The sequence below is a fragment of the Sceloporus occidentalis genome, unplaced genomic scaffold (assembly GCF_023333645.1).
Source record: "Sceloporus occidentalis isolate IW3139 unplaced genomic scaffold, rSceOcc1.0.p SCAF_1, whole genome shotgun sequence".
Taxonomy (NCBI): Eukaryota; Metazoa; Chordata; class Lepidosauria; order Squamata; family Phrynosomatidae; genus Sceloporus; species Sceloporus occidentalis.
Window position 1 is genome coordinate 26,819,895 of NW_028316981.1, and position 27,850 is coordinate 26,847,744.

At 40.8% G+C, this 27,850-nt stretch overlaps 1 protein-coding gene across 1 annotated transcript in view; it reads right to left on the bottom strand.

Annotated features, from left to right (window-relative positions):
• Positions 1-1,298: 1,298 nt before the first annotated feature.
• LOC149321275 (peroxisomal acyl-coenzyme A oxidase 2-like) overlaps positions 1,299-27,850 on the bottom strand; it is a 28,780-nt gene continuing 2,228 nt past the window's right edge. The window contains exons 2-14 of the mRNA XM_089494159.1: positions 26,796-26,958; positions 23,002-23,153; positions 21,557-21,664; positions 19,691-19,810; positions 17,106-17,221; positions 13,652-13,824; positions 10,958-11,120; positions 9,939-10,129; positions 7,914-8,075; positions 7,124-7,229; positions 5,806-6,023; positions 3,026-3,158; positions 1,299-1,361 (exon numbers count right to left, since the gene is read on the bottom strand). Coding sequence (XP_089350285.1) covers positions 1,299-1,361; positions 3,026-3,158; positions 5,806-6,023; positions 7,124-7,229; positions 7,914-8,075; positions 9,939-10,129; positions 10,958-11,120; positions 13,652-13,824; positions 17,106-17,221; positions 19,691-19,810; positions 21,557-21,664; positions 23,002-23,153; positions 26,796-26,958 — 1,868 coding nt within the window. The remainder of the gene's footprint in view (positions 1,362-3,025; positions 3,159-5,805; positions 6,024-7,123; positions 7,230-7,913; positions 8,076-9,938; positions 10,130-10,957; positions 11,121-13,651; positions 13,825-17,105; positions 17,222-19,690; positions 19,811-21,556; positions 21,665-23,001; positions 23,154-26,795; positions 26,959-27,850) is intronic.

Here is a 27,850-nt window from a genome sequence, read left to right on the forward strand (position 1 = left end):
TTGTGTAACATAACTTTATTTGTAGTAGTGGATAAAAGACAAATAAAGGAGTATATTTTTCCTAGAATGTGCATAGATTAATTGTACATGACAGTATCTCCTTTTATTTTCTTTAAAATATTCATACATGGAAATTCCTTACAGTAACTGTGTCCAGATGTAGTGGAACAGCTATGCTGGAGCAAATAAATTCTCTCATAACATTTCACCGAGACAACCTTAGCTCAGTGTCTCTTCTTTCCTTGTTCAGAGTCGCTTCTGAAACAGGTCATTTTAAAAAATTACATTTTAAAAACTGTGTCCTTTCTCCTTGATTTCACTTTATCCATAAAACAATCTATAAGGTAGATTAATTTAAGAGATAGTAGTTCAATAAGTAAATTGGTTTATTTAATCTGTGTTCTACCTTCCAAGGCAGCTAGTAAACTCAATTGAAAGTGATGGCCTAAATCGTACTGCTAATCCCAGAGAAGACCCACTAAACCCACTGCTAAATGGTAAATAATCATTCAGCACTTGGATCAAGGCCAGAAAATATCTTCTATTTACCCTTTAACAACCCAATTACAATTGTGCTATCACACCTAGAGCAAGGATGGGAGGTTGTAGCCCTCCAGATATTGTGGAATCTCAGTTTCCATCAGCCCCAGTCAGCAAGGTAAGCGCTAGGGATCATAGCAGTTGTAGTCCAACACCTGGAGGGCACCAAGTTCTCCATAACTATTATAGGGCACTGTTTCCTCTAGATATTTTGGACTTCAGTTCCCATATGTTCTGACTGATGGTCAAGTTGGTTAGGGCCTCTGGAGCCTGAAGTCCAAAACAAATGGAAGACCAGAGGCTGGGAACCATTGTATTGAGTATTATGTATGATGGCTACCTGATCTCAAAACAGGAATTGGAATGGCACAGATTCTCCAAATGTTGATGGATTGCAACTTCCAGCAGCCCTAGCCAGCACAGACCAAGGATGAAGAATGCTGGGAATCGCTATTCAACACCATCTTGAGGCCACATGGTTCCCATCTCTATACTAAAAGTCTTGCAGGATGAAATCCTAAAGTGTCAATTCCAGGAGACTGGGCTTTCCACAGACTATTATGTGCTTTCAGTCTGGTGAAGATACAAGGGTTCTCACCCACAGATGAATTCTTCTGCTTGCTTGGTCTATGCTCAGCAGTGTGACTGGACAAACAAAACACTCCACTCTTACATTTTATGAATTGTATTCTCGATAAAAATTAATATTGCTCTGAGGAGAGTAGGAAAAGTAACTGCCTGTGTTCCATTCCCATCTTTCATAACTTTGAGAGGGCATTCTGGAAAAGTGGCTTCAAATGGGTTTCAAAGACCTGGTTCTCCTGTTGAGAGACAGAAAAGGAAAGGAAGCAAAATGGAGAAAATTGAACCTAGTCTTTTTCTTGTGGCACAAGCAACTACTAATAATGCTTACACAATTCCTAATACCGCTTAAACAAATTCTCTAATTCTCAGGTCTCTTTTCAATATCCATCTCAACACGGCAAAGGTGGATCCCCTTGGACTTTATCCATCTGGAAAGATTGATCTGCAACTGAACTGGGGTGGATTGTCCTTCTTATGTGTTCCAAAGGGCACCAGAGAAAGGGAAAAAAGTAAGGAGAGCTGTACAACCAGAATTTTTTTTTTTTTTGCAGTGCTCCTTTAACATGAGTGAAGAACCTCTGGCCCTCTCAGGTCTAATTCTGGCTGTTCCATGGTTCCTCAGATGATACTAATACTAATACTAATAATAAATATTTATTTATATCCTACCTCTTCTGATTGAGGAGGGTAACAACAAAGCAAATACAATATACAACAATAAAAACAACAACCCCCACAAAACCCTGACCCAACCCTCCCTCCCAACTATAAAATTAAACAGTAAAAAAATGTTTAAAAATACATAACAATACATCAAAGTTAAAAACAAATCACAAGTAAAAAATAATAATAAAAGGGGGATTCAATTGGTTCTGGGCATTATCAATTGGGGAAGGCCTGCTGGAAGAGAAAGGTTTTTGTCACCTTTTTAAAAGCCTCGAGTGAGGATAATTGGCGAATCTCTTCTGGCAGGTCATTCCAAGTTTTTGGAGTGGTGACAGAAAAGGATCTCCAGGAGGTCACTGCCGGTCCGGTCTTTCTAGATTGTAAAAGGTTTTTCCTGGAGGATCGAAGTGTATGGGAGGAAGCATTCCTTCAAGTAGACTGGACAACTCTCATCCCCATGGCATCCCTGTTCAATGATTTCCTAGGTTTTGTATGTTTTTTCTCCTCCCTTCTAAATGATTAAAACATCTACCCCGAGACTTAGAAGCTATACAGATGGGTGGCTAAAAGACACCTGTCTTTGACCCTGATCAGTTTCACAGCAGCCGCACAGTGTGAAACTGATGTACTCCCTAAAAAGAAGCCGCTCTAGGCAGCTTCTTTTTAGGGGTGTCATCATGGCACTTGCGTGCCATGATGAAGCCCCTTCTGGTAAACGCCATTTGGCCACTCTGATGCATGTGCATCATCCTGGCACTCCCCATGTAAACGGCAGCACACCATGATGGCGCACAGGCACCGATAGTAGGGCTGGGCACATGTGGATGCCCACCTCTATCTAGCCCTAATTTCAGGCCCAGGCTGGCGCAAAGTGCCCATCTGTACCAGCCCTTAGTTACTGACTGAAGGAACTTAAAGCTAAAATGTATTAGTATTTTGTTTCTGTTAGATGTGCAAAATAGACCCTGTTCTCTTATGATGAAGTGCTAGTAATTGATGCTTTTAACTGGTAGCCTTATCTCTTCATTTTGAAAACAGACATCTGTCCAGGATTTGTCAAAGTCTCTTTTGGATTACAGCTCTCAGAATGCTCCAGCAAGCATTGCCACTGGGATAAATGAGAGTAGAGATGCACTGGGCAGGCTTGCTGGGGAGTCTGGGAATTGTAGACTCCAAAAGTAATTTTATAAGCTCTCCATCTGCCAGCCTATTGTTCAGTGTGCACTGTTCTCACCTGTTGATTAGTTGGGGACTTCTTGGCCCACTCATAAAGGCGCTCATAGACATGGCCATCATAGCTTCCAAGGGCAGAATTTAGATTTCCATCAGAGAAGTCAAATGCATCCACTAATGGCACAGCATCCCTCCTGAAAAGGTAAAGGAAATGTTATAATTTTTGGGTCATGATTTATATCTCCAAGAGTATACAACAGAAAATCCAACCCATTATATCCAAATAAATAGCCTAATATATAAATTACAATAAAAACACAAGCAGATGCATTCCATTAGGAAAAAAACAAACCTTGGATGTGGTGAAAGATGTACAGGAAGAAAATACATCTCTCTTTGGGTAGAGGCCACTTTAGAGAAAATCTGCTCTGCAGCCTAAGCCGATTTGATAGCCTTTAGGGCTGAAGGGCAGGGTATAAATACTATAAATAAATAAATAAATAAATAAATAAATAAATAAATAATAGTAGCTTTTACCCAGTGCAGAGCCCATTGTCTGCTACGTAATACACAAAGGCGAATATACAGAAACAGCTGTTCAGTATGAAAATCCCATTTTGAGAGAAAGGCAGGATATAAATCCAATAACTAAGGTGTGGTACAGAGCACCAAAAAGAGTGTCTTTCCTTGCTCCGCAGCAGCGCTGCAGCAACCAAATTCTGTGACGCTGCCGTGCAGCAAGAAAGGAGTGCCTGGAAGCGGCTCCTTTGCACCGCCGCAAACCACCAGAGACATCGCACTGGCATTGCAGCTGCACAGCGCTGTTTGGAAGCTGTGCTGCTGCGATGTCATAGCTGTGCCCGACGTGTAGATGCTGCTGTGCAGCTACGACGTCCTTGTCATGTGCTAGGGTTGCGGGGCGTGTGCATGCACTGCCCTGAGGCAACCCTAGCACGTTACCATGATGCCACAAAGGGCCTGTCTGTCCAGGGCCTAACTAACTAACTAAATAACTAAATAAATAAATAAAAACACACAGAGGACATTAGCAGGGCCACACAACTTATGACTCTAGACATACAGAAACTGCAGGTCTCTAAGGCCTCAACATGCCCTGTGTGAATGCCCTGAGCCCACTAGTGCTTCACAAAACAAAAACAAACAGCTTCATTTATATACCACCTCATACTGAACTAACAGTGTTTAAGCAGTTTACAACTATAAGCTTATAATACCACACTCAAGCTTTCAGATTTTATGACTGCCATATTTAGAAAGCTTACACAACTGATTTTGCATTAACATCACAAAGTGTTCATGTATCCACTTATTTCATCATTAGCCTCTTTGAATCTGGTTTTGGGAGAAAGGCGGGATATAAATCCAATAAATAAAGACGAGAGGTCCTAGCTTCCATGCTCTTCAAGATGTCAGAACCAGGATGAAAACAAAAGCAAAGGAACACTTACTGAATGCCTGCTTTTATTTAAAATAGGTAAGATATTTACACACCACAAGACACATCATTTAAACATGGAATTTGTCACAAGGGTTAAGTGCCTTTCATACTTTGAAAAGTAAATAGTGTCTTTGAAATAAGAGAGCCTTAGGAGTGCAAAATGGTATTCAGAGTCATAGCTAGAAACCTTTGAGTTGGGGTGATCTAAGTATAATGATGGTGGATGTTACCGTTAAATAAAAAAACGAGTCGTGATACTCAGAGGATAGGACTAGGTCTAATGATTTTAAGTTACAGGAGAGTCAATTTTGATTGAACATTAGAAGGAACCTCTTGACAGTGAGAGCAGTTTGGCATGGAATCAATTGTCCAGGGAGGTGGTGGGGTCTCCTTCTCTGAACATTTTCGAAAAAGAGGTTGGCCAGCTATCTGTTGGAGATGTTCTAGCTAATGACCATATGAACCCTTCCAACTCTGTGATTCTATGAAAATGCAATATTTAAAAGAGCTCACATCCACCAGCAGGAAATAAATGTATGGGTGGATAAAGAATAGTAGATATATACAGTATTGGGATAAAGCAGATCAATGCTGAAATGATTGAATACAAGAAGAATAAAATGATAAATTAAATGCTTTAAAAATATACCAAACTATCAATTTTATGTTACCGGGTGGGCGGGTTATAGATAGTAGAAAAATATAGACAACAATAAAATAGATAACGGAATAGATAATTTGAATAATTATACTGTTTTGCACTTATATAAATGTATTACTTTGTTATAATTTTTCTTTTTGTTGTCTAATAATAATAATAATAATAATAATAGAATTTGTAGCATCAGTAGCCTCATTTTGTTTCAGGAAATCTCTGAATCTGGCTGAGCTAAAACCTGGATAGAACAGGCTCCTTGGTGCAATGCAACAGCCCAGCAACATATGGATGGACATCACATATTGCCCAGCCCTGGAGGTGATCACTCACTTTACCCTGCAACCAGGGTGCTGTACTGTACTGTAGCAGGTGTTTTTGCCAAGAAACCTAGAGCAGAAAGAGAAGACTCTACTGCTCTCCAACCTCCAACATTCAGCCTCAGAGCAAAAGATAAATGTGCACATGGGGTGGAGGGAGTTCTGCTGTCATCAGGCTCTGGTACTTTATGGTTCCACCTCTAGCAAAAAGGAGGTACAAAGTAGCTTTATAAAGAAAATACAGTAGCCAGCTATGTCTCCTGCTGTTCCTGAAATATGTGAGCCTCCTGCTTCACCAGTCCAAAATGAGAGGTAATTTTGTAGCTTTGAATGGAGCTATCAATAATGGCCGCATGAAAGAAACATGAAGCAAAATGCATTCTTTTGAAACAAGAGAATCCTCCTACCTAATGATAGACAGGAGATCCAAGTAGGATTCAGTCACCATGGCAGTTTGCTTTGAGGAAAGATAGCCATCCTGCATAAAATCTCCCATATTCAAGAACATCCCATGCAGTGCAAAAAGGTCACAGAGATGTTTGAGGATCCTGTGTATTGCAACCTCTTCTTCATACCTTTGCAGTGCTTTGACAAACTGTTTCACCACAATGTAGTGACTGTGAGCCTGAAAAAAATAATAATCAACAATCAGATACACATCCCACATAGGACACCTCCATGCAGAATGATTATTAGCATTTTACATACACTCAAAGTGGATTTAGCAAAGGCATGAAGAAAGTAGGTGTCACTCCTGCATTATGGGGCTTTGATTTCAAGTCTGCATTTACTCAGTTGCATCCAGTTGCAGCCAGTAAATCAGAAGAAGATTAAGAATGGGAAGGGCAGCTATGAAAGAACTAGAAAAGATCATAAAATGCAGATATATAACTCAGCACAAAAGTTAGAATTGTACAAGCCATTGTATTCCCTATTACCATGTATGGATGTGAGAGCTGGACAGTTAAGAAAGAAGACAGGAGGAAAATGAATTCAGCTGAGATATGGTGCTGGAGAAGAGTGCTGAGGATCCTGTGGGTAGCCAAAAAGACAAACAAATTAGTCATAAAGCAGGTCAAGCCAGAAATCTCCCTAGAAACCAAGATGACATAACGTAGGCTGTTGTACTTTGGCCATATCACGAGAAGGCATGAATCATTGGTAAAAAAAATTCTAGGAAAGGCAGAGGGAAGTAGAAAAAGAGGAAGGCCACATGCTAGACGGATGGACTCTATTAAAGAAATCATGACTACGAATTTGCAGGAACTAGGCAGAGCAGTGGAGGACAGGGTGTCAGCAGGGTCGCCATGGGTCAATGTCGACTCGAGGGCAGTTACCAACAATTCTGATTTAGACCAGTGCAACTGAGCTGATGGGAGAGGACTCCTCAGCTTGTTCCTTCTTGCTTAGGGAACCTATGCTACATAGAGGTTTGGGGAACCCTTATGGGTGGGACGAGTTGCTCTTTGGGACAAGGGGGAGAAGGGGCAAAAATTGGGTACAGTGTTTTTGTGAGCAGGGCCATTCTGTGCATGGAAGGTAGGTTCTAGGTTCTGAGTTCAAGTCAAAGTTCCTATCAACTGTCTTCAGTCAAAGCATTAAAATATTAAGATGGCTGAAGAGTATGTAGGACTCATACTCCTACTGAGTGGAGCTTCTTTCCCCTGATATGTCTCTGAGTAGCTACAACTTCAGCCTGTGCTGAAAGGCAAAATGAATACCAACCATAGCAGCCCAGACGAGCTGGACAGAGCACCTGTTCCAGGCTTCATGTTCTGCAATTCCTAAGTGAACCAAACTCTGGAATTTGATTGCTGCACTTTGTAGCATTCTGTAGGTAGGAATGAAGAATGGCAAATACAGACAAAAAAGATGTCAAATAATAGTGCAAATAGCTATACATCAGCAAATGCAAATGAGAAACCACCCAGGCTCAGGGGTTTTCCCAGCAGACAATGATCACCAATTAGCAGACACTAATCCTCTTTGCATATCCTCCCACCCTAAAGCCTGGCCATCAACAACAGATCAATACACAGATTAATATGGAAATCAGTTCTCCCTACCCAGGGTCACACAGCATTCTCTGAAGATGCCAGCCACAGATGCTGGCAAAACATCCGGAATAAATTCTTCTAGAACATGGCCACATAGCCAAAAAAACTCACAAAAAACTATAGCTATATTTCCTTACTAACTGTATACAACACCCTTTGCTATAATAATAACCGTAAATGACTGTCAGTCAGTCACAGTCCTGCCTGCTTTGTTCTTGGCCTGTCCCCTTGGATTTAACACTTCCCACTGCTATTATGCAGTTTCAGAGACTCTGTGCAAATTGGAATTTGACCCCCAGGTCAAATACGTTTTCCCTCCCCTGTCCTAAGACCTCTCTTCTCAACCAGTGCACTACACTTGATCTGTTGGCACACATCCTGAATCTAAGGGTGGGACATGAGAATCATCCAAGCAGACATATCAAGAGAACATTGGGTTCTAGAGTCTTCATGCCAACCTGAAGGCTCGCTGCTGATAAGCATCAGTGTAAACATCAGGATTTAGGAAATCATTCTTTTCCTGGGCTTGGCATTTTCCAAAGTGTTTGGAAGATAAATAGGCAACTGTTGGAGGGACAGGCTGGCCTTTTTTTGCAATCCCAAAGTATTTTGTCAGAAACCTAAGGAGAAAGATAATGAAAACTGAGACAAATTGCCATCCCAAATCAATTTGTGAACTATATATCATTTTGTAACCTTTATTTTTTCAGGTGTTAAAAAAAAGGATAGAATAGGATAAGGTAACAGTAAAATAATAATATGACAAGAATCCTTTTGGTGGCTCATTCTGGCATAACTCCTGGTTATACTGCCACAAGAACTTCTTTTGCACAAGAACATACCTTCCCCACCTGGGGAAGACAGAGCAACCTTCTCCCTTAACCAGTGGTGGTTAAGGCGGTTAAGGTGCCTGTGTTAGTACAGTGGTGAAGATTTACATTCTGCTAACAGACCAATACAATTTTGTCTAAAGTTTCCATACGCTCATGATACAGATTACTGGAACACTAAACAGGTATACCTCAGTTAACAAAGCAAAATGTGTTCCTGGGCATTATTTTCTTAATAGAAACTTTGGTATCAAAGGCAGCAAGAATTGGGATAGCTTCTGACACCACAAAAAAAGAAGAGCAGCTTGAACATGTCTCAGATGACATTTTATTCAGAACGAAAGATATGCACATGTGAAATGAAACAACCAGGACCAGGTCAGGTAAACACTGCATGAGTAAAGAAAAACATTTGAAAACTTCACGAGACCACTCCAAGGCTTCTTCCAAAATGGATCCAGCTATGATTATTTTTTCTTTCACCGGCCTCCACTTTTCTAATAATTTCCATTTTGTTGGCTAAACTTATAGATATATGCTTGTTGACATGTTGTTGACATGTTGGGGATAGCTAGTGAGGCTTAGCTGCTCTCCCCTTCTTTATCTTTTGCTTCTCATACATGTTTAGTAAGGGATTCTAAAGGCAGGTGCTGCTTACCTTGCCTGCTGTAAGGAGGTACACAGTTGGATTGGTTCAAGTAGACTCCTGTTCAGTATTTACTGCATTGTTCACAACATACTTCTGCATCCCAACACTGGAATTTTTTGTTTCCCAGTGTTTGCCATCCCAAAGCTGATGTTGCTAAGAAAAACCCCCAAACCTCTAGCTAGGCGAAGGACAAGGAAGAAAGGGGAGCTAGGTAGAAGTAAAAAGACTTTGTAAAAAGAAGCTTTTTTGTTAACTGTTGTAATTAATTGGTAGTAGTAAATGATAAGGGATGCTGTGGCTCAGCGACTGCAAGGTCAGTAGATGGGTAGTTTGAAACCCAAGTGCTGTGTGATGGGGTGAGCTCCCATCCCTAGTCCCAGCTTCTGCCAACCTAGCAGTTCAAACACATGTAAAAGTGCAAGTAGATAAATAGGTACCACTTCAGTGGGAAGGTAAGAGCGTTCTGTGCAGTCATGCTGACCACATGATCACATAGTCATCTTTGACAATGCTGGCTCTTTGGCTTAGTAACGGAGATGAGCACCCCCCCACTTACAGTTGGACACGAGTAGACAATCTTGTCAAGAGAAAACCTTTATCTTTGTAAAATTATATTCAAGCACTTTCCTGGTTATGAATATAGTGTCTAAATTGTAATGCAGAAACCCCAGAAATTATTAACAGCAGAAGTTTCTATCCCTTTTTGTTCTGGAGAACCCCTAGCAAATTTCTGGTCAGTTTCTGGAAGAGAGAAGAGAGTTGCAGTACTGCTTCAGCAACACATATTGACCTCTTCCTCCTTATCTCCTCATGCACCTATTATCACACCACTAGTATGGCATAGTGGTTTGGGTGTTGGATTATGACTCTGAAGATCAGGATTTGATTCCCAGCTTGGCCATTAAAGCCTCAAGGGAAGACAATGGCTCCTCTGAACAAATCCTGTCAAGAAAACCCCATGTTAGGTCTGCCTTAAGATCTTGACTATATTTTAGTGAAGTTACCTGGCTGTCTGTAAAAGGAGAACAGTGTTTTCACCTTCATAAGTACAAGATGAAACCACTTTAGTGTACAGGGAAGGTAAACCACTGAGAAGAGAGTATCCATGTCCTCCACAGGCCTTCCGGCACACCTCCACACCGGATGAAGTATAGTCTGTAGCTATCGCTTTAAGGCCTGAAATAAGTGCATGAAGCTGCAAATAAAGCAGAAATACTGGTGTTAATTAAGAGCATGCAAATTTATGTGAACAATACAAATCATCTGCAATCGCAGCATTATAAAAAGAGCTCCAAATGGTTTTCAACTGGCCTAGCTTCTCTGCATCAGGGAAAATTAAATTTATGTCACTTCATATACATTGCTTTCTTAACATTGACCAATGGATCATTTTTCATATCTGAATTAATGCTACCTTCTCTTAGGTCTTAGCATAGGCTCCCCATCTAAATAAACTGTATTTCTTTAGAATCCAGTAAATGATATAATTGGCATAAAATTTCTTAAATGAGGCTGAAGTTTTGTCAGCTACCATACATGGAAGAGGAAGGGGCACCATCATCTCTTCTCTCTAGTAGAAAATAGTATGGCCACTTCTTGTTTATCACATTTTAATGAGAATTCATTAATAGGTGGAGCACAGCTTAGGTTGCAAGCTACTACACACTTAAATGAGCCAGCATGGCATAGTGGTTTGAGTGTTGGACTATGACTCTGGAGACCAGAGTTCAATTCTCAGTTTGGCCATAAAGTGCACTGGGTGACCTTGGGCAAATGACATGATCTCAGCCTCAGGGGAAGGTAATGGCAAACCTCCTCTGAATAAATCTTGCCAAGAAAACCCCATGAAGTTGGAAATGACTGGAAGACACATAACAGACACAAGTTTCACTGAACACAGTGAGACCTTTGAGATGCTATTTATAAGATTGCATTGTTAGCATATAAAATTGTTCCCTCACCGCAAGTTGAAATAACTGACAATTCTTATCTTGCTTTGTAAAGACGTGAAGATTTACATTACCTCTGGAACCAAGCCACACTTCCCTTCTTTAGTTTCTGTATAGCCTCCATCTAAAATCTCCTTCAGATAGTTGCTAACAAAGTGAAAGGCGTAGGCAGTTGCCAGCTGAGGTAGAAGCTTCTGTTGCTGAGTTTGATAGTCAAGAATCTTTGCTTCTGGGTCACTGAGGAAAGGCAATTTTTCCTTTTTTTTTTCTTAACACAAACACTGGTTTAGACAAACACAGATGATTATTGCATTGCTTTTAAAGTGCCTTATCGTTGACAGGATAATGGTGTATTTAAGTTTAAAACCAGGTGTTTTCCACTTGCCAGCGGCTGGGCAAATGCAACCCGTATGCGGCCCAGATTCCAGCCACACTTATCCAGCAGCTTTTCAAAAATGAGATTTTGCCATTTTTGAAAAGTCACTGGGTAAGCACAGCTGGGATCTGGGTTGCATCTGGGTTGCATTTGTTCGGCCACTGATAAAATTATGATTTTATCTAATTCTGTCTGTGATGATTCTATATCCTCAAGTTTGAGATCCATTTTTGTTCTTTCATATAATTGTCAATGGGTGAACCATTGACAAAAAAAAATAATCCTTCGTTCAGTAATTCTTCTCTGGCTTTTAATGTGGAATTCTCATTTTCTTTCATCAGAATGTCATTATAAGTTAACCATTTTTCCTGGCCCATCTTATCACCTTTAATAAATGCCTGGAATTTTTCTGTAGAACTTGTTTTTACATTTAATCCAAACTTTTAGTAGAGTTCTTCTAATGAAATGGTTTCCAAATCTTTATTTTTATCCAACTTTTTATACCCCAAATAGGAGTGCCATCCAAAACGTGTATCTGGGCCTTCTAATTGTAAAAGCTTTTGGTCCTCTAATGTGATCCATTATTTCATCCAAGCAATACAACAAGCATGGTAGTATAAATTGAAATTTGGAAGACCCAGTCTTCCTGTCTAGAATCTTGCAGTACAGTGCTACCTCAGGTTACGAAATTAATTCGTTCCGCGGCGCCGTTCGTAACCCGATACATTTCGCAACCCGAAAAGGCTTTCCGTTAGCGCTGGAAAGCCGCTAGCCGCGCTTCGCATTTGAATTTCGCGCCGAAACGCGCCGAAATGAATTTCGTAACCCGAAAAATCTTTCGTTACCCGGAACAGTTTTTTCCAATCTAACTTTTTCGTACCCCTGAAATTTTGTAACGCGATCAATTCGTATCCCGGGGTACCACTGTACTTTTCTTTTTATTCTGGGTCTTTTCCCTTTCCAAATAAACAAAATTTCCTTTCCCAAATTTCAAAAGGATTATCATTTGCTAGTATGGGGAGGTTTTGAAAAGTAACAAAAAGTTTGGCAGGACATTCATTTTATAGTTGTCATCCTCCCCATCAGTAAATGTACATCTGACCAACTTTTAAAATCTTTTTAGATTTTGGCCCATATTTTAGCATAATTATTGTCAAATAATTCTAAATTTTTACCTGTTAGATTAATCCCTAATTATTTCACTTTTTAAAAAAATTTGAAAACCAAATCTTTCCTTGATTATATGTATTTCATTTTTTGTTGCATTCTTTGTAATTATTGCCAACTTTTCTTTGTTTACTCTAAACCCTGTGAGGTTGGTGTTTTTGGGAAATGTTTTAATTACATCTTCCAGACATTCTTTAGGATCTTCCAGAAAGATTACTACATCATTGGTGAAGGCCTTTGATTCTTTAATTTTCTTCCCTCACATTGATTATTGGAAGAAAATTTCGTTTGTTATCATTAGAAATGATTTGCCAATACCAACAGGAAGGGCTTCTGCATTCTCTGGTTCATTCAGTAAAGCTTGGCTAAGCACACCAATCCTAGCTTCCAGAATCAGACCAAGGCTATTTGCAGATTTTGTGGTTAAGGTATAGGTTAAGAACCAAAGCTTTGAAGTGAAGCAAGATTCTGGCAGTTGTCATTCAAGGCAGAAGGTTTTGTTTTATTGAGTGTGTGGAAGGACATTTTTGTGCTTCCAATTCACAAGTCACTTATAGTTCTGGAAAAACCCATCCCTCCATATTTTTTGAGGGGTACAGGCCAAGTTGGGCCCTAGGAGGGACCAAAGTGGTTACTGATCCAATTAAATTGCCCATCCTATCATAGGAGAACAACAACACCGTCTCCCTTTTGTGTCTCCAGGGATGACTCACTATGAACCCACACTCACAGCCTTATCGCATTATAAACAAACCCAGCAGGCAAACAGAGAGAAGAACATTTCTCTTTCTGTCTCTGCATGATGCCGAAGTATTCTCATCCAGTCATAAAAGCATTGAATAGGGTTGTAAAAGTGTCCTTTTTACCAGGTTGGAAAAATCCATTTGGCAAAGGGACACTTTAATCACCTTCTCCCATGCTTTTAAGACTGAAAGAGAATGAAAGTGTTTTGACATCATGTGAAGACAGAAAAAGAAACACTTTCCTCTTCATTTGCCTGTGGGATTTGTTTGCAATGTGATAAGGCTCTCAGTTCCTCCTCAGCAGTGCCTCCAGTAATCCTCATCTTTGACTTTATAAATGCAAATTGAGAGAAGAAAAAGAATAGCCAGCAACAACAAAAAGATGAAAGGAGGAAAGCAAATCCACAAGAAGAATAGCAACAGAGGAGCTGGAAAATGATGGTCCTCTTGACTGGAGCCAGATCTCCTTTCTCATATCATACCCAGGCTTCAACTCAGACTGTCGGCGTACTGCAGAATATCGGATAGCAATGGTGCACGCCTTCATCAGGGTTGGGACATTTTCAAGCTGAATTACGTGCACACGGGTCAAAGTCATAGGCAAGTAGGCAATCTTCTCAGCACCTTGTTTCTTATACTGACCATCTGGCAAAACCTGGAATGTACAGAACAAAAAGAAGTGAAAAGGGAGGGTGGGACTGCTATGAATTATGAGAAACAAGAATCCAAAGCTTCTGAGTCATGATCCATATCAAGGAGTCCCCAAACTGGTTCTAAGTCTAGCTCTATATTCTTATCAAAACATTTGGGAATATATCTCTGGAATATCTGTTTCACAGAGAAAGAATTTACCTGTATTGTGTGCAACATAATCTTGGGGCTCAATCGCAGGAATCACTTGCAGGAATAATAATTTGAATATAAGACATACCATAAAACAGACCAAGAAGTGGGAGTATTGATAACAGCTTTGAGCCCAAACAGTTAAACATGCAAGTAAATAATAATAATAATAATAATAATAATAATAATAATAATAAATATTTGTATCCTGCCTCTCCGTTTTGAGGATCGAGGTGGATAACAGCAAAGGTTAATATAAATACAAAAATTAATAACAAGAAAAACAATAACCCAGACCCCCCAACCTTTCAACCCTCCCTCCCTTGAATATAAAATTACAACAATAAAACCATATAACTACATAACAACAATTAAAACAGTTCACAAAAGTGGTGATACCGAGGGGGCTTGATAAGATGAGCAATTAGTTCTGTTCCGGGCAGAGGTCAGTCTGGGGAGGCCCGCCAGAAGAGGATTGTTTTTATCGCCTTGTTAAAAGCAACAATGGAAGTAATCTGGCAACTAGACACTAAGGTGAACCAGACGAGTCAAAAGGAGCAGCCAGAGGCCGCTCTCACCCTGATCGATGCAGGACAGTTTTTTACTTCTCCTTGTTAGGCTGATTTTTTTTGCCTTGGGGTGGGCCTGGGGCAGCTTCCGGCTGCGTTCGGGGTGTGCATCATGTAAATGCCATAGCCCAAATGCAGCCTGATGGTGGCCCTTTTGGCCTGTCTGTTTTGGACCAATGAGAGGTGGCTATTGGGGGAGAGGCAAATGTGAGCATTGCCCCTCTAAATGAGAATCCTGTCCTCCAAATGAATTTAGGAGAGCATAATACTTAAAAAAAGAAGAGAAGAAAAACAAAAGGGAGCTAGGAACAAACTAAGAACAATTAATGCAACAGTACAATGGCTAGTGCGGAAAGATAAAGAAAGTTACTACATATAATGACCAATGCAGAGAAATAGAAGACAACAACAAAAAGGGAAGAATGAGAGATCTATCTCACTAGATCTGGGAAATCAAATGAAAAGTCATATCAAGGACCGGGATGCTCTATGACAATAAAAATAACATAATTCAAGACCAGGAGGGAATAAAAAGACATTGGATGCAGTACACAGAAGAGTTATACAAAAAAGATTACAACATGAAGGACACATAGAACGAAGAGTCATATGACTCTTGGACTGGATGGCCCTAGTGGTCTCTTCCAACTCTACGATTCTATGATTCTATGAAGATGAACCTCAAATTCTAAAAAGTGAGGTGGAATCTGCAATAAGAGAAATGGCGAAAAACAAATCACCAGGAACAGACGATATTACAATCAAATTGCTGGAATCCACATTAACAGAGTCAACTCTAGTGCTAACCAACATACATCAACAGATATGGAAAACAGAACAACGGCCAACAGATTGGAAGCAGTCAATATACAACCCTATCCACACACACACATAAAAAGGAGACACAAAAGACTGCAGCCACTATAGGACCACAGCACTGATCTCCCAGGCAAGCAAAATTATTCTCAAAATTCTGCAACATAGACTCCAACCATACATGGAGAGAGAAATCTCAGAGGTCAAAGTGGGGTTCAGGAAGGGAAGAGGTGCTAGGGACTACACTGCAAATATGTGATGGATAATGGAGCACACCAGGGAATTCCAAAAGAAAATCAGTATGTGCTTTACGAACTATAGCAAAGCCTTCAATTGCATAGATCATGAAAGGCTATGGAACACCCTTAAAGACATGGGAGTTCCAACACATCTGATAGTCCTGATGGACAAGAAGCTACTGTTAGAACAGAACATGGAGAAACAGAATGTTCCCAATTGGCAAAAGGTCAGACAAGGCTTCATGTTATCACCCTACCTGGTCAACTTGTATGCTGAACATATTATAAGAAAAGCAGGGGTGGACACAGAAGAAGGAAGAGTGAAAGTAGGAGGAAGGAATATCCACAACCTAAGATATGAACATGACACCATAGTAGTAGCAGAAAACCTCACGGACCTGGAACACCTATTAAGGAAGATCAGGAAGAAAATGCAAATGTTGAACATAAAGAAAACAAAAACAATGACCATGAGAATCTACACAATTTTAACCTAGATAATGAGGAAATAGAAATAGTAAAAGAATTCTCATATCTGGGATCAAACATTGATAGGAACAGGGACTGCAGCCAGAAAATCAGAAGAAAATTAAGAATGGAAGCAGCTATGACAGAACTAGAAAAGATTCTAAAATACAAAGGTATACAACTGAGCACAAAAGTTAGAATCATACAAGCCATTGTGTTACCTATTACCATGTATGAATGTGAGCACTGGGCAGTTAAGTAAGAAGATAGGAAGAAAATCAATTCATTTAAGATGCGGTGCTGGGGAAGAGTGCTGAAGATCCCATGGACAGCCAAAAGGACAAACCAATGGATCCTAGACCAGATCAAGCCAGACATCTCCCTGGAAGCCAAGATGACAAAACTGAGGCTGTCGTACTCTGGCCACATCATGAGAAGGGAGGACTGACTAGAAAAACTAATAATGCTAGGAAAAGTGGAGGGAAGTAGAAAGAGAAGAAGGCTGCATGCTAGATGGATGGACTCTATTAAGGAGGTCACAGGTTTTATGGGGTTGCAGGAATTAAGCAGAGCAGTGGAGGATAGAGGGTCTTGGAGATGTCTCATCCATAGGGTTGCCACATGGGCCGATGTCGACTTGAGAGCAGTTAACAAAAAAATACTTATGGGGGAAATTTATTTATTATATCTCATATTTCTCCCAAAACTGTGATCCTTTTTAACCCTCATCCCCCACCTCCGTTATACTTTTGGCAAGGCTTCCAGTCTCAGAGGTTTGAGCGTTCAATGTTGCAAAATTTCAAAGATTTCCCCATAAGTATGGGGGCTGGCCTCTCTTTTGTTTTAAAACAAGAAAGGAAAGAAAACTGATGACGATCTCGCAAATTCCTTGACAGAGTGCATATGAAATCCCATGCATTTGAAAATTACTAGAGGCCTTTGATGTTTTGCACAGAGTTCTGATATAGATAAACCCATTTGCTCCCTCTTGCCAAATGTACCTGAGAATATTTGGCCAACATGTTTTCTCTTGGAACCCGAACATTCTTCAGCATGAGAAAGCCATTGTCAACATTGTCGCAGTTCATTTTAGGGCCAATATCCCCTACTGTTACTCCTGAGGAACAAAAATAGCAAACAAAACATTTAAAAACATACATGTATCAGGCTGCACCATATCCAACTTTTGTAAAGGAAATATACCATGGAGCCAGGATGTATGAATGGTTTTGGTAAATTCAAGAAATACTGAAGCCCTACTAGGGGCTATTTTGTGCAACCCATCTATTATTAAAGATGAAACTGGACAGTTTGGGGATTCAACCAGACAACAACAGTTCTAGGAGGCCATAATTTTTTAAAACAACAACAACACAAGGAACATGAAGGACATGATATTCAGAAGCCAAAGATCACTCCAGCAAGTGCAACTATACCCAGAATTGTAGGTCACCTGGCACATTTTCAACCATTTCATTAACGTGAGCCCCTGCAGTGCACACCCTGCACACGCTTATAGGCACACAGCCCATTGAAGCCTATGGGGCTTGAATATCTGCGAGTCTCCATTTTCGGGATGGGGGGGTGGGGGGTGGGGGTCCGGAATGGATCCCCTGTGAAAACAGAGGCCCGACTGTACATTATTCAGTGCAAATAAATATAGGATTTGAAGATTTTCTACCTTTCTAAGAGGTAAGAAATATAAAAATAATTATGTGTTAAAAATGAAGTATCTTAAAAATGGAATGGTGGAACATCTTTGCAACCTAAGAAGCTGCAGAGTAGCTGTATTTTAGTGACTCATTTTGTGGAACAAAACCAGTCTGCTATAGACCTAATACTATGGGAACTGGAGAGTATAAGGACTATTCATGGTAAGACCTTGATTTAAAAAAAAAAAAAGGAAATAGAAAGGATTTTAAAATTAAAAGTTCATTGGGGACTTAGAATTTCTCGCAATCTTTTCAATAAAAAGACCTCAAGTTTTTGGACATTACACTTTCTTCAAGCTTAATTATAACTATATAAAGTGGGCCCGCACCATAGGTGAGCACACTATACGCGGTTTCCAGTGTATGCGGAAACTGCATAACTATAAAACCAATGGTGTGCATGCCTATGGTGCACGTGCCACCCTGAGCCGTAAGCATGCCCCCCATTGTTTCCAATGGGGCATGAGCATACTCAGATTTCCCCTTACACGGGGGATCCAAAACGGATCCCCTGGGTAAGGGGAGGGCCCACTGTATAAGTGTAATTGTATGTTACCAAAATATATAATTGTATGTTAATAGTACATTCCAGAAACAGCAATATATAACATATCTAATTGGGAAAAAATTCCATAGACTCTTAATCATTTGTTTTCAGAATCCACTAAATTGTCTATGAACCTGTACAGATTGACACTTTGTGCTGGCCTGCAGGCAAACTAGGGCTCAGGTAGGGCTGATCATTTACATGCTCAAAGCCCTACTATCGCCACCCAGCTGCCATCATGGCGCATGCCCATCCAGATGACGCATATCATGACAACATCCCTCGTGTACAGCACCCAAATGGCGCTGTGTACGAGTGGTGTCATAACGCTGCGCTGGGGCGCTTATGTCACCTCTTGTATGGCGCAAGTAGGAGCCAATGTTTCGTGGCTCCTTTATATACCAGGTTAGGCATGGCGTGCGATTGCTGCATCCCCAATCCAGCACTTCCAGGAATGGCATAGAGCTGCCCCTGTCAGGCTGTCTGTACAGTTCTTAAGAGATTCCTTCATTAGAAATTTCTGGGGACTCTTTTCCTTGTTTTGAGTGTGTACAGACTATAAAGTGAGCATGCTGTAGTAGTGGTTTGAGTGTTGGACTGGGATTCTAGGAGACCAGGATTCAAATCCCTACTTAGCTATGGAAAGCCACTAGGTGACCTTGGGCCAAGTCACACTCTCTCAGCCTCAGAGAAAGGCAATGGCAAACCCCCTCTGAATATATCGCCAGGAAACCCCATGATAGGTTGCCTTAGGCTTGCCATACCTCAGAAATAACTTGAAGCCACACAACAACAATATACACCAGGGGTAGGCAACCTTTTTGAGCCGGGGGCCGGGTTGCTGTCCCTCAGACAACTGGGGGGCCGAAGCCAAAATAAATAAATAATTAAATAATTTTTTAAAAAAATTAAATAAATAAATAAACCGGGATAAATGTAGGACAAAATTTTCAAATGGAGGACACTTTTAAAATAAAAAATGGAGGACACATGAAAAAATGTGCTGATATTTTAAAAAATGTTAAGATAAATGCATGTTTCTGAGGCTTCTATAGCGCGAGACGCCAAAGGCCCCGGCGGCAATCGGCGGCAGGACCGGGCTGGGGCCGGTCCCAAGGCCTCGCCAGGCCGCATTCGGCCCGCGGGCCGCAGGTTGCCTACCCCTGATATACACACTACACTGGCATATACATTGTATATATCTATCTCTTTCATAAAAGTGTAATTTATACACCTTTCACTATTGTGCAGAAAACTGCAGTCACAGTATACCAACATGGAAACTGGTGCTTGAACTACCCTCCTAAGGCCTCCTGGAGTTAGTTACCTGGTGCTGGAGAATGATCTTGGAGGCTGCGGATCTGCACTAGGAATGGATGCATGCCATAACACCTTCCTTCTATGTAAAGCTGAGCAAAAACAGCAGCATGGGTTGACGTTCGCCCCACTGCAGCGCAGAGGACAGCAAGAGAAACAAAGAGTTGCCATTTGTTTGAAAAGTCAACCCGAATTTTCATACCACTAGTGATACCAGGGGTGGGAATAATGCAGCCCTCCCGATGTTGTTGGACTATGGCTGCCAGCATTTTATAGGGCTGCTGGCAGTTGTAGTTCAACAACATCTGGAGAAGAGTAGAAAAAGAGTTCCATCTAACACTTCTAGCTGTCTTTAAAAGAGGATGATGAAGAACATATCCAAAGTCCTGATTTTCAAACGTGATGGTCATGTTTGCTTTTTAGAAGGATGGACAATGTACTACTTATGTGACTCTACATCAGCCTCTTTACTGCTGCTCAACACTGTATTGTAGTGCTGGCCCCAAAAGGTTCTATTTTGAAGCATTTTTGAAGCATGCAAAAATGTGCTGTTTCAAAAGCATGGAAAACCTTTATGGGCATTATCACACTAGCCCTGTTCTTGCCAAAATTGTGTTAGTTAAAGAAAATGGAACCATACCAGTTTGGAAGGACCCATTGCCGCATGTCTCCGCAACAGTCCCCTGTGCTCTATTGTCTACTCAGCATGCCTTTTGGGTTTTTTAATTTTTATTTTTAATGCAGTTTCAGAGCTTTCTTAATGTGATTTAAGTAAAACAAACAAACAAACAAACAAAAACAAAAACATAAGAAATCATTTTGCTTGGGAATAGTGAGGGGGAGAGGGGTAGGGCAAGAGGAGGAGATATTGACACTGTATGACTGGCAATATTGGAACTGCTGTAGCAGTGACATTTTGCACTTGAGGACTAATGGGTCTTCAGCATGATTGGCAGCTTATTGATGGGCTTTCCCTGTCAATGAAAAGGAACACTCTAAAAATGCCTGATCCAAGATAGCAACAAGATGGAGATGCTGCCATGTGATAAATATTGCCGAAGGTGCTATTTTATAACTTTAATAGTGGTTTTAAAGCCTCGTGTGATAATTTCCTCAGTCTCATAAAAGCAAATGTGTGTTCCTCAAGTCCATCAGAAGAACAACTCTGATTTAAAACATAACTTCCAGGAAATTGGCCCCATGTACATACAGAAGCTGCCCCTCTTGCTATACAGTGGTGATTCCCAAACTCAGGTCTTTCTCTGGGACTTCAGCACCCAGAAGATTCAGTCATTTTAGCCAATGGTCTGTGATTCTGGGAGGAGAAGTCCAAAACACTTGGAAGGCTAGAGTTTGGGAATCACTGCTCTACAAGATCTCTAAATGATTCCAATATAACAACGTTCCACTGAGAAATGTATCACAGCAAAGATTTTCAGACCAGCACTTAAGTGCTGGTTGGTAAAATGCTGCAAAATCGTTTAGGAAGCGCTGTGTCATGTGTGAAAGCCTGCCACGCTTCCTAAACGTCAGGGGATCATTGGCTCCCCTCCTGCATCCCTGAATCGTTCAGGGAGAGGCAAATTTCTATGAATAGGAACTTTGCGCTCATAGGAATTTGCCTCTCCCTGAACGATTCAGGGACGCTGAAGGGGAGCCAATGATCCCCTGATGTTTATGAAGCACAGCAGGCTTTCACACATGCGCACTTCCTAAATGATTTACCAGCGCTTAACTGCTGGTCTGAAAATCTTAATTCAGTTATAGGTCCATCTGGGAGACTAAGGAAACACCCAAAGGAAAACATGAACCCCAAGTTGACTGGTGATGTGGTCCTAAAATCCCACCCCCACGCCTTTGGATATTTTCTACTTACAGTCTGCTGGCCACCACTTCATAGCAGAGAGGGTTGGTGTGTTGAGAATAAATTCCTGAGTGGCAATATCAAAAGTGGCTGTTGTCTCCAACCCTCGAAGATTTGTTCCTTAACAACAAAATGGCATAAAGACATGGTTTCTCAGAGTATAGCAAGAGCAGATTTAGGAGCCACAAGCAAGGTTAACAAATCCAAGACTTTCCTCAGGATGAAGCCCAGTTTCTTCTTCCAGACAACAAGCTACATTTTCACAGCAATGTTAGTCAAAAGTAAGCTTTCATATTTTGGACCTCTCTGGTACAGCCTGAAACCACTATGAGGCTTTAGTCAATATGCCTAATTACATTTTCCTCTATCACCCTACTTTGAACATCTACATAAACTGACTCAATTTGACAAAAAAATATTATCAGCAAATTTTGGATTACCTCCTCCACAGAGCATAATTAGTAAGTATTCTCCTTAGAGCATTGGGACAAAAATATTTTGAGCTTCACAATATTAATTTTTCCATGATAGAACTAGCTACAGCCCAACATGAATGCCAATGTGACATTGACATAGAAGTGGGCGACATCTTGAATGAATCAACACACATATTGTCAGGCTTCCCCAAGGCTATGTGGGATAAAGACCATACTCTTCAACATTTCACAGATGAAAATGGGGACATGTGAGGAAGAACACACAAGCTTGAAGAGGCTGCAGCAATGTGATTTTGCGTGAGCCTACTGGGAAGGACAAGATTTTGCCCCCTCCTCTCCTCTCTCCCCGCAGAGCTGGGTACTTTTGTACTTTGAACTGTTTGTAGCAATTGAAGTAAGGTGGGGAGAAAAGGGAAAGTAGGAGGAGAGGGAAAGTAGGACATTTTTAGAGCAGTTGAAAAAACAGGACAAAGGGGGATTAACTGTGACTGTCCCTACCAATCTGGGACAGTTGGATGGTATGAAAGACAGATGTAACAAATGTACAGTGGCCATAACTGGGATAAAAGCCTAGCTTTCCTATTTGCCTCATTGTTTGTTTTCTTGCACACACACACACACACACACACACACACAGAATAGATATCAGTATATTTATTTTCTCTCCCTGAAAACAAAGTCTGTTTGTGCACACATGACTTTTCATCAACAAAATCTCAAAGTACTGCTACAGGATGAGTGCCTCCCTCTTAGAGCGCTCAAATACTCTCTATATTGCTCCTTTCTATTGGCTGCCAAACATACTACGCTGCATGAACGGACAAACAACTAGAACACCATGAGAAAATTCCATATATGCCACGTAGCCTATATATTCGGTCAGACCATTTCAAATAACTCCTTCAAATTTGGCGAAAAGCCCATGAAAAAATAATTGGGGCATCCAACTGGGTGTATTCTTGGCACTAAAGCCTGCCTAGCTTCATAGGTCTGTAAAGCAACAACACATAGAGAACTTACCATGTCCCAACTCAGTTTGGGCATAGGCTCCTATGATGTAACACTTTTCTGCCAAGGGGATCCACTTGGCAATCTGTTCATCTGTGCCCAGATTTAAAATGCACTTCACAAAGAATGGGTGTGCATTCAATGCCAAATCAGGACTAAGAGTTCTGCAAAAGAATATACAAAATGCTATTATGTTCCAGAAATTTGCTCTCAAACATGGGGCCATGGCAGAAGTACAAAACTGCAAGAGAAGGTTGGCCAAAATTGCAGTCAGACAATAGCCAGTGCAGTGTTTTCATATTAATGCAGATGTAAGTCTCACTATGTTGAACGAAAAGGGAATTGTAGCACCTTTGAGATTAACCAAATAAAGAATGAAATTGGTAGCATAAGCTTTCATAGAATTCAGTCTACTTCCTCAGATGCAAGTCTACAAAAGCTTATGCTACTAACTTCTTTCTTTCTCTGAGGCTGCATCCCTACTGTAGAATTAATGCAGTTTGACACTGCTTTAACTGTCATGGGTCAATGTTATAGAATTCTGGGATTTGTAGTTTTGTGAGATGTTTAGCCTTTTTTGTCACAAAGCACTGGTGCAACCCTAACTTACCAAATCCCAGAATTCCATGGAATGGAGCCATAACAGTTCAAACGGTGTCAAACTGCATTATTTCTCCAGTGTGGCTGGCAGCAGCCTCAGTTAGTTAGTCTCAAAGGTGCTACAATACCTCTTTACATAACTATCCAGAGTAACAAACCGCCTTCAGGATGGGATACGGAGTTGAAACTGCCATGGTCGCCTTATTCAATAATCGCCGTCTGGGCATCGACGGGGGAAGTGTTACCCTGTTGGTGCTCTTGGACATCTCAGCGGCATTCGATACCATTGACCGTGGTATCCTTCTGGAATGCCTGAGGGAGTTAGGCATTGGGGGCACTGTGCTCCAGTGGCTTCGGTCCTACCTCTCGGGTAGATTCCAGATGGTGGGGCTGGGGGGCAGCTGCTCTTCCAAGAGAGAGCTGACATCTGGCATCCCTCAGGGTGCCGTTCTGTCCCTCATGCTGTTTAACATTTACATGAAACCGCTGGGAGAGATCATCCGGAGACACAGGACATGGTGTTATCAGTACGCTGATGACACCCAAATGTATTTCTCTATGTCTCTGACTACTGCAGTGACTAGGGATGGCATCTCTCCTCTGGATGCCTGTCTTGGGTTGGTAATGGGCTGGATGAGGGAAAACAAACTCAAAGAAAATGGAGGTACTTGTGATAGGTTCCCCAAGTCCAGGGATGGAGATTTGCCAACCAGTCCTGGATGGGGTCACACTTCCCCTAAAGGATGAGGTCCGTAGTCTGGGAGTACTCCTTGATCTGTCTCTGCAGGTGACATCAGATAAATGCGACGGCCAGGAGTGCTTGGTATCAGCTTTGGTTGATACGCCAACTGCTTCCCTACCTGGACTGAAAGGACCTTGAAGCACTGGTATTCTCTCACTTAGATTTCTGGAATGCGCTCTATTTGGGTCTACCCTTGTACCAAGTTTGGAAGCTTCAATTGGTTCAAAAGATAACCGTGATAAAAAATGCGGCAGCCAGATTGGTCACCAGGACATTTAGGTTTGACCATATAACATCAGTATTGAAATCTCTTCACTGGCTGCCAATTAGCTTCCTGGCGCAGTACAACATGTTGGTTTTTACCTTTAAAGCCCTACATGGCTCGGGCCCGAATTACTTGTGGGAACGCCTACATAATCCTCCCCGCCCTCTCAGAACATCTGGGAATTTTTTACTAGAACATCATAATATCAGGTTAATGTCAACCTCCCATAGGGCATTTACTGATGCGGTCCCAAAATTATGGAATAGCCTACCAGAAGAGATCCATCTCATCAATACCTTAGAGGCCTTTAAGAAGGCACTCAAAACGTATCTCTTCTGGCGGGCTTATCCACTGGACTCCATATAAAAGGTTATGACGATTGCTCCACTTTTGACTATGATTGTTGGTTAATTGATGAATTGCTATTTTAGAGAACTAATAGGAATGTTGGTTAATTCAGCATTAGTGTTTTATTGATTGTATTTTGTGTTTGTATAATTATAATGATGTAATCCCGCCTCGATCTGTGGGAGAGGCGGGAAATATAAACAAACTTTATTATTATTAATAATAAATAATAAAAAAATTGTTTATATACCGCCCTTCATACATCAGGGCGGTTAACAACATATATCAAAATACAATAAAAACATACAATACAATACAATTGTTGTTATTGTTACTATTATTAACACAGCTATGTCTTTGAATTCTACGTTCAATGAAGTTTACTTTTCTTTAGTGCAAGGAGGGAAGCATGTGGTCTTTCATATGTGCTAACACTGCAGCTTCCATCATTCCCAGCCAGCCTAGGCAATGCTGAGAGGCCATGAGAATTGCAGTCCAAAAACCTCTGGAGGGCCACAAATTGCTCACACCTGTTTTAAGGTGTGTTTAAAATTGTAGCCACAAAGTGTAATCCTATGCATATCTTTTAAATCTGTGGCCTTGAGTCTCATTATTGAGAGAAAGATGGGCAATAAATTCATCATCATCATCATCATCATCATCATCATCATCATCAGTCCCACCGTGTTCAATGGCACTTAATCCATTGGATTTCTGTAATGCGCTCTACATGGGGCAACCCTTGTACCAAACCCGGAAGCTACAGTTAGTGCAGAATATGGCAGCGAGACTGGTCGCTGGTTGTTCCAGGTCTGACCATATAACACCCATCTTGAAAGATCTTCATTGGCTGCCCATTCGCTTCCGGGCTCAATACAAGGTGTTGGTAATGACCTATAAAGCCCTAAATGGCTTGGGCCCAGGGTACTTGGAGGACCGCCTCTCCCCATATAATCCACCCCACACACTCAGGTCAACAGGGATGAAATTGTTGGAGGTCCCAGCAACATGCTATGTGAGGATCTCACACAGGGCATTCTCTATCGTGGCCCCAAGATCTTGGAATAGTCTCCCAGATGAGCTTCGCTCCACCACATCCTTAGCTCTTTTTAAAAAGAATCTGAAGACGTATTTCTTTTCCCAAGCCTTCCCACCGTGAAAAATCCTCTCTTACCCCTTTTCATTGATGACCCCGGACTGTATATATCGATTTCCCCTTCCATCTGGCCCTTTTGTCGTTAGTATTACTATGTTGCTTTTAATGCTGTTTTTAATTGATTTTATTGCAATGTTTTTATAAATAATTGTTCGCCGCTTTGATCAAAATTTTGGAAAAGCGGGTTACAAATAAACAATATTATTATTATTATTAATCCCACACAATGTAGGGAATTATAGTCTTACATTTTCTTTTAAGCAACACTTCTTGTTTCTCTTTGGCTTTTATTTTAAAAAACAAACACTTTAATTGTAGAAATGCCACAATGAGGTAATTGTTTCATGTGAGATTTCTAAAGAAAATTAGTGTTCCTTGTTAAGCTAAAAAGCTATGAAATCTAGACTCAATGTTGGAAAATATTCCATCATCTGAGAGATCAGATTTCCACCTGAGATCTAACTTTTCATTAGTCATTTTGTGTACTTCAGCTGAAAACAAATGCTTTAAGAAAAATAATTCAGTTTCTTACTGTTTTTAAAGAACAGTTCTAGCTCCTTAAAGGCTAATATATATATTTTTTGTCATAATATATATTTGTCTAAGACACTTTGTTGTTTTTACTGCAGACAGTTAACCCAGCTCCCACTTAGGAAATATCTTCATACACGAATACCTATAGATATAGGACATACCTATAGCAGTGTGCCATTTCAGGCCCATCTTCAGTCCATTTCATTTCATTCCTCTTTTTTGCAAGATGAAAAGACTTCCTGACAGCAGCTTCGTAGGTTTCATTCTGGGTCTGGAAGTACCGATTTTCTCTGCTAAATACTGGATCACTCTGGATCCAGGCATCTGTGGGGAAATATTCCACAGTTCTTTTACGTTGGCTAAAGCTGAGATATGATCCACTGAAATTCACAAATACATTTAAAGAAGGAACTACCCCTTATATAGGTTCATTTACACATTTCCTGTAATTTCTGAAAATTTTAAAACAACAGCAGAAATCTCTGGATGCCTTCAGCACAAAACTCTGACATGTGCTAATGTTACTGTACAGTATGAAGGGTGACCAGATGCCATAAACGCAAAGGAGGACAAGACACCACAGAATGTAGGACATTCAAGAAAAATGAAGAACGTTATCAAATAAAAGCTATATAAATTCACGTTTCTTAGTCATGCTCAAAATGGAGGACATTTTGGATTTCCTCCTGGACAGGAAGCTGAAATGTAGGCCATGTTCTGGAAAATAAGGACATCTAGTCACACTGCAAATCCCAACCTGGCCATTATACTATTTGGGCAAATCAGGGAGTCTTGGGAGTGCATCCACACTGTAGAACTAATGGGGTTGACACCACTTTAAGTGCTGTAACTTCATCCTATGGAATCCTGGGATTTGTAGTTTTATAAGATATTTAGTCTTCTCTGTGAGGTCTTTTATGAGGTCTTTAGTCTTGTTTTCTCTGCTAAAGAGTTGTGCCCCATAAAACTCAGAATGCTGTAAGATGGAGCCATGGCAGTTAAAGTGATGTCAAATTACATTAATTCTGCAATGTAGATGCAGCCTAAGGCTGACCCTGCTCAGCTTCCAAGATCAGACAATATCTGGTGCCTTCAGGGTATTTCTAGGCCCTGTTATCCACCTATACCACCAATATTGTTTCCATTTTGATTGGGAGTACTTTGAACAGAAAGAAATTCAGATCTGATAGCAAGAAAATCACTGGACTGTGCTCGC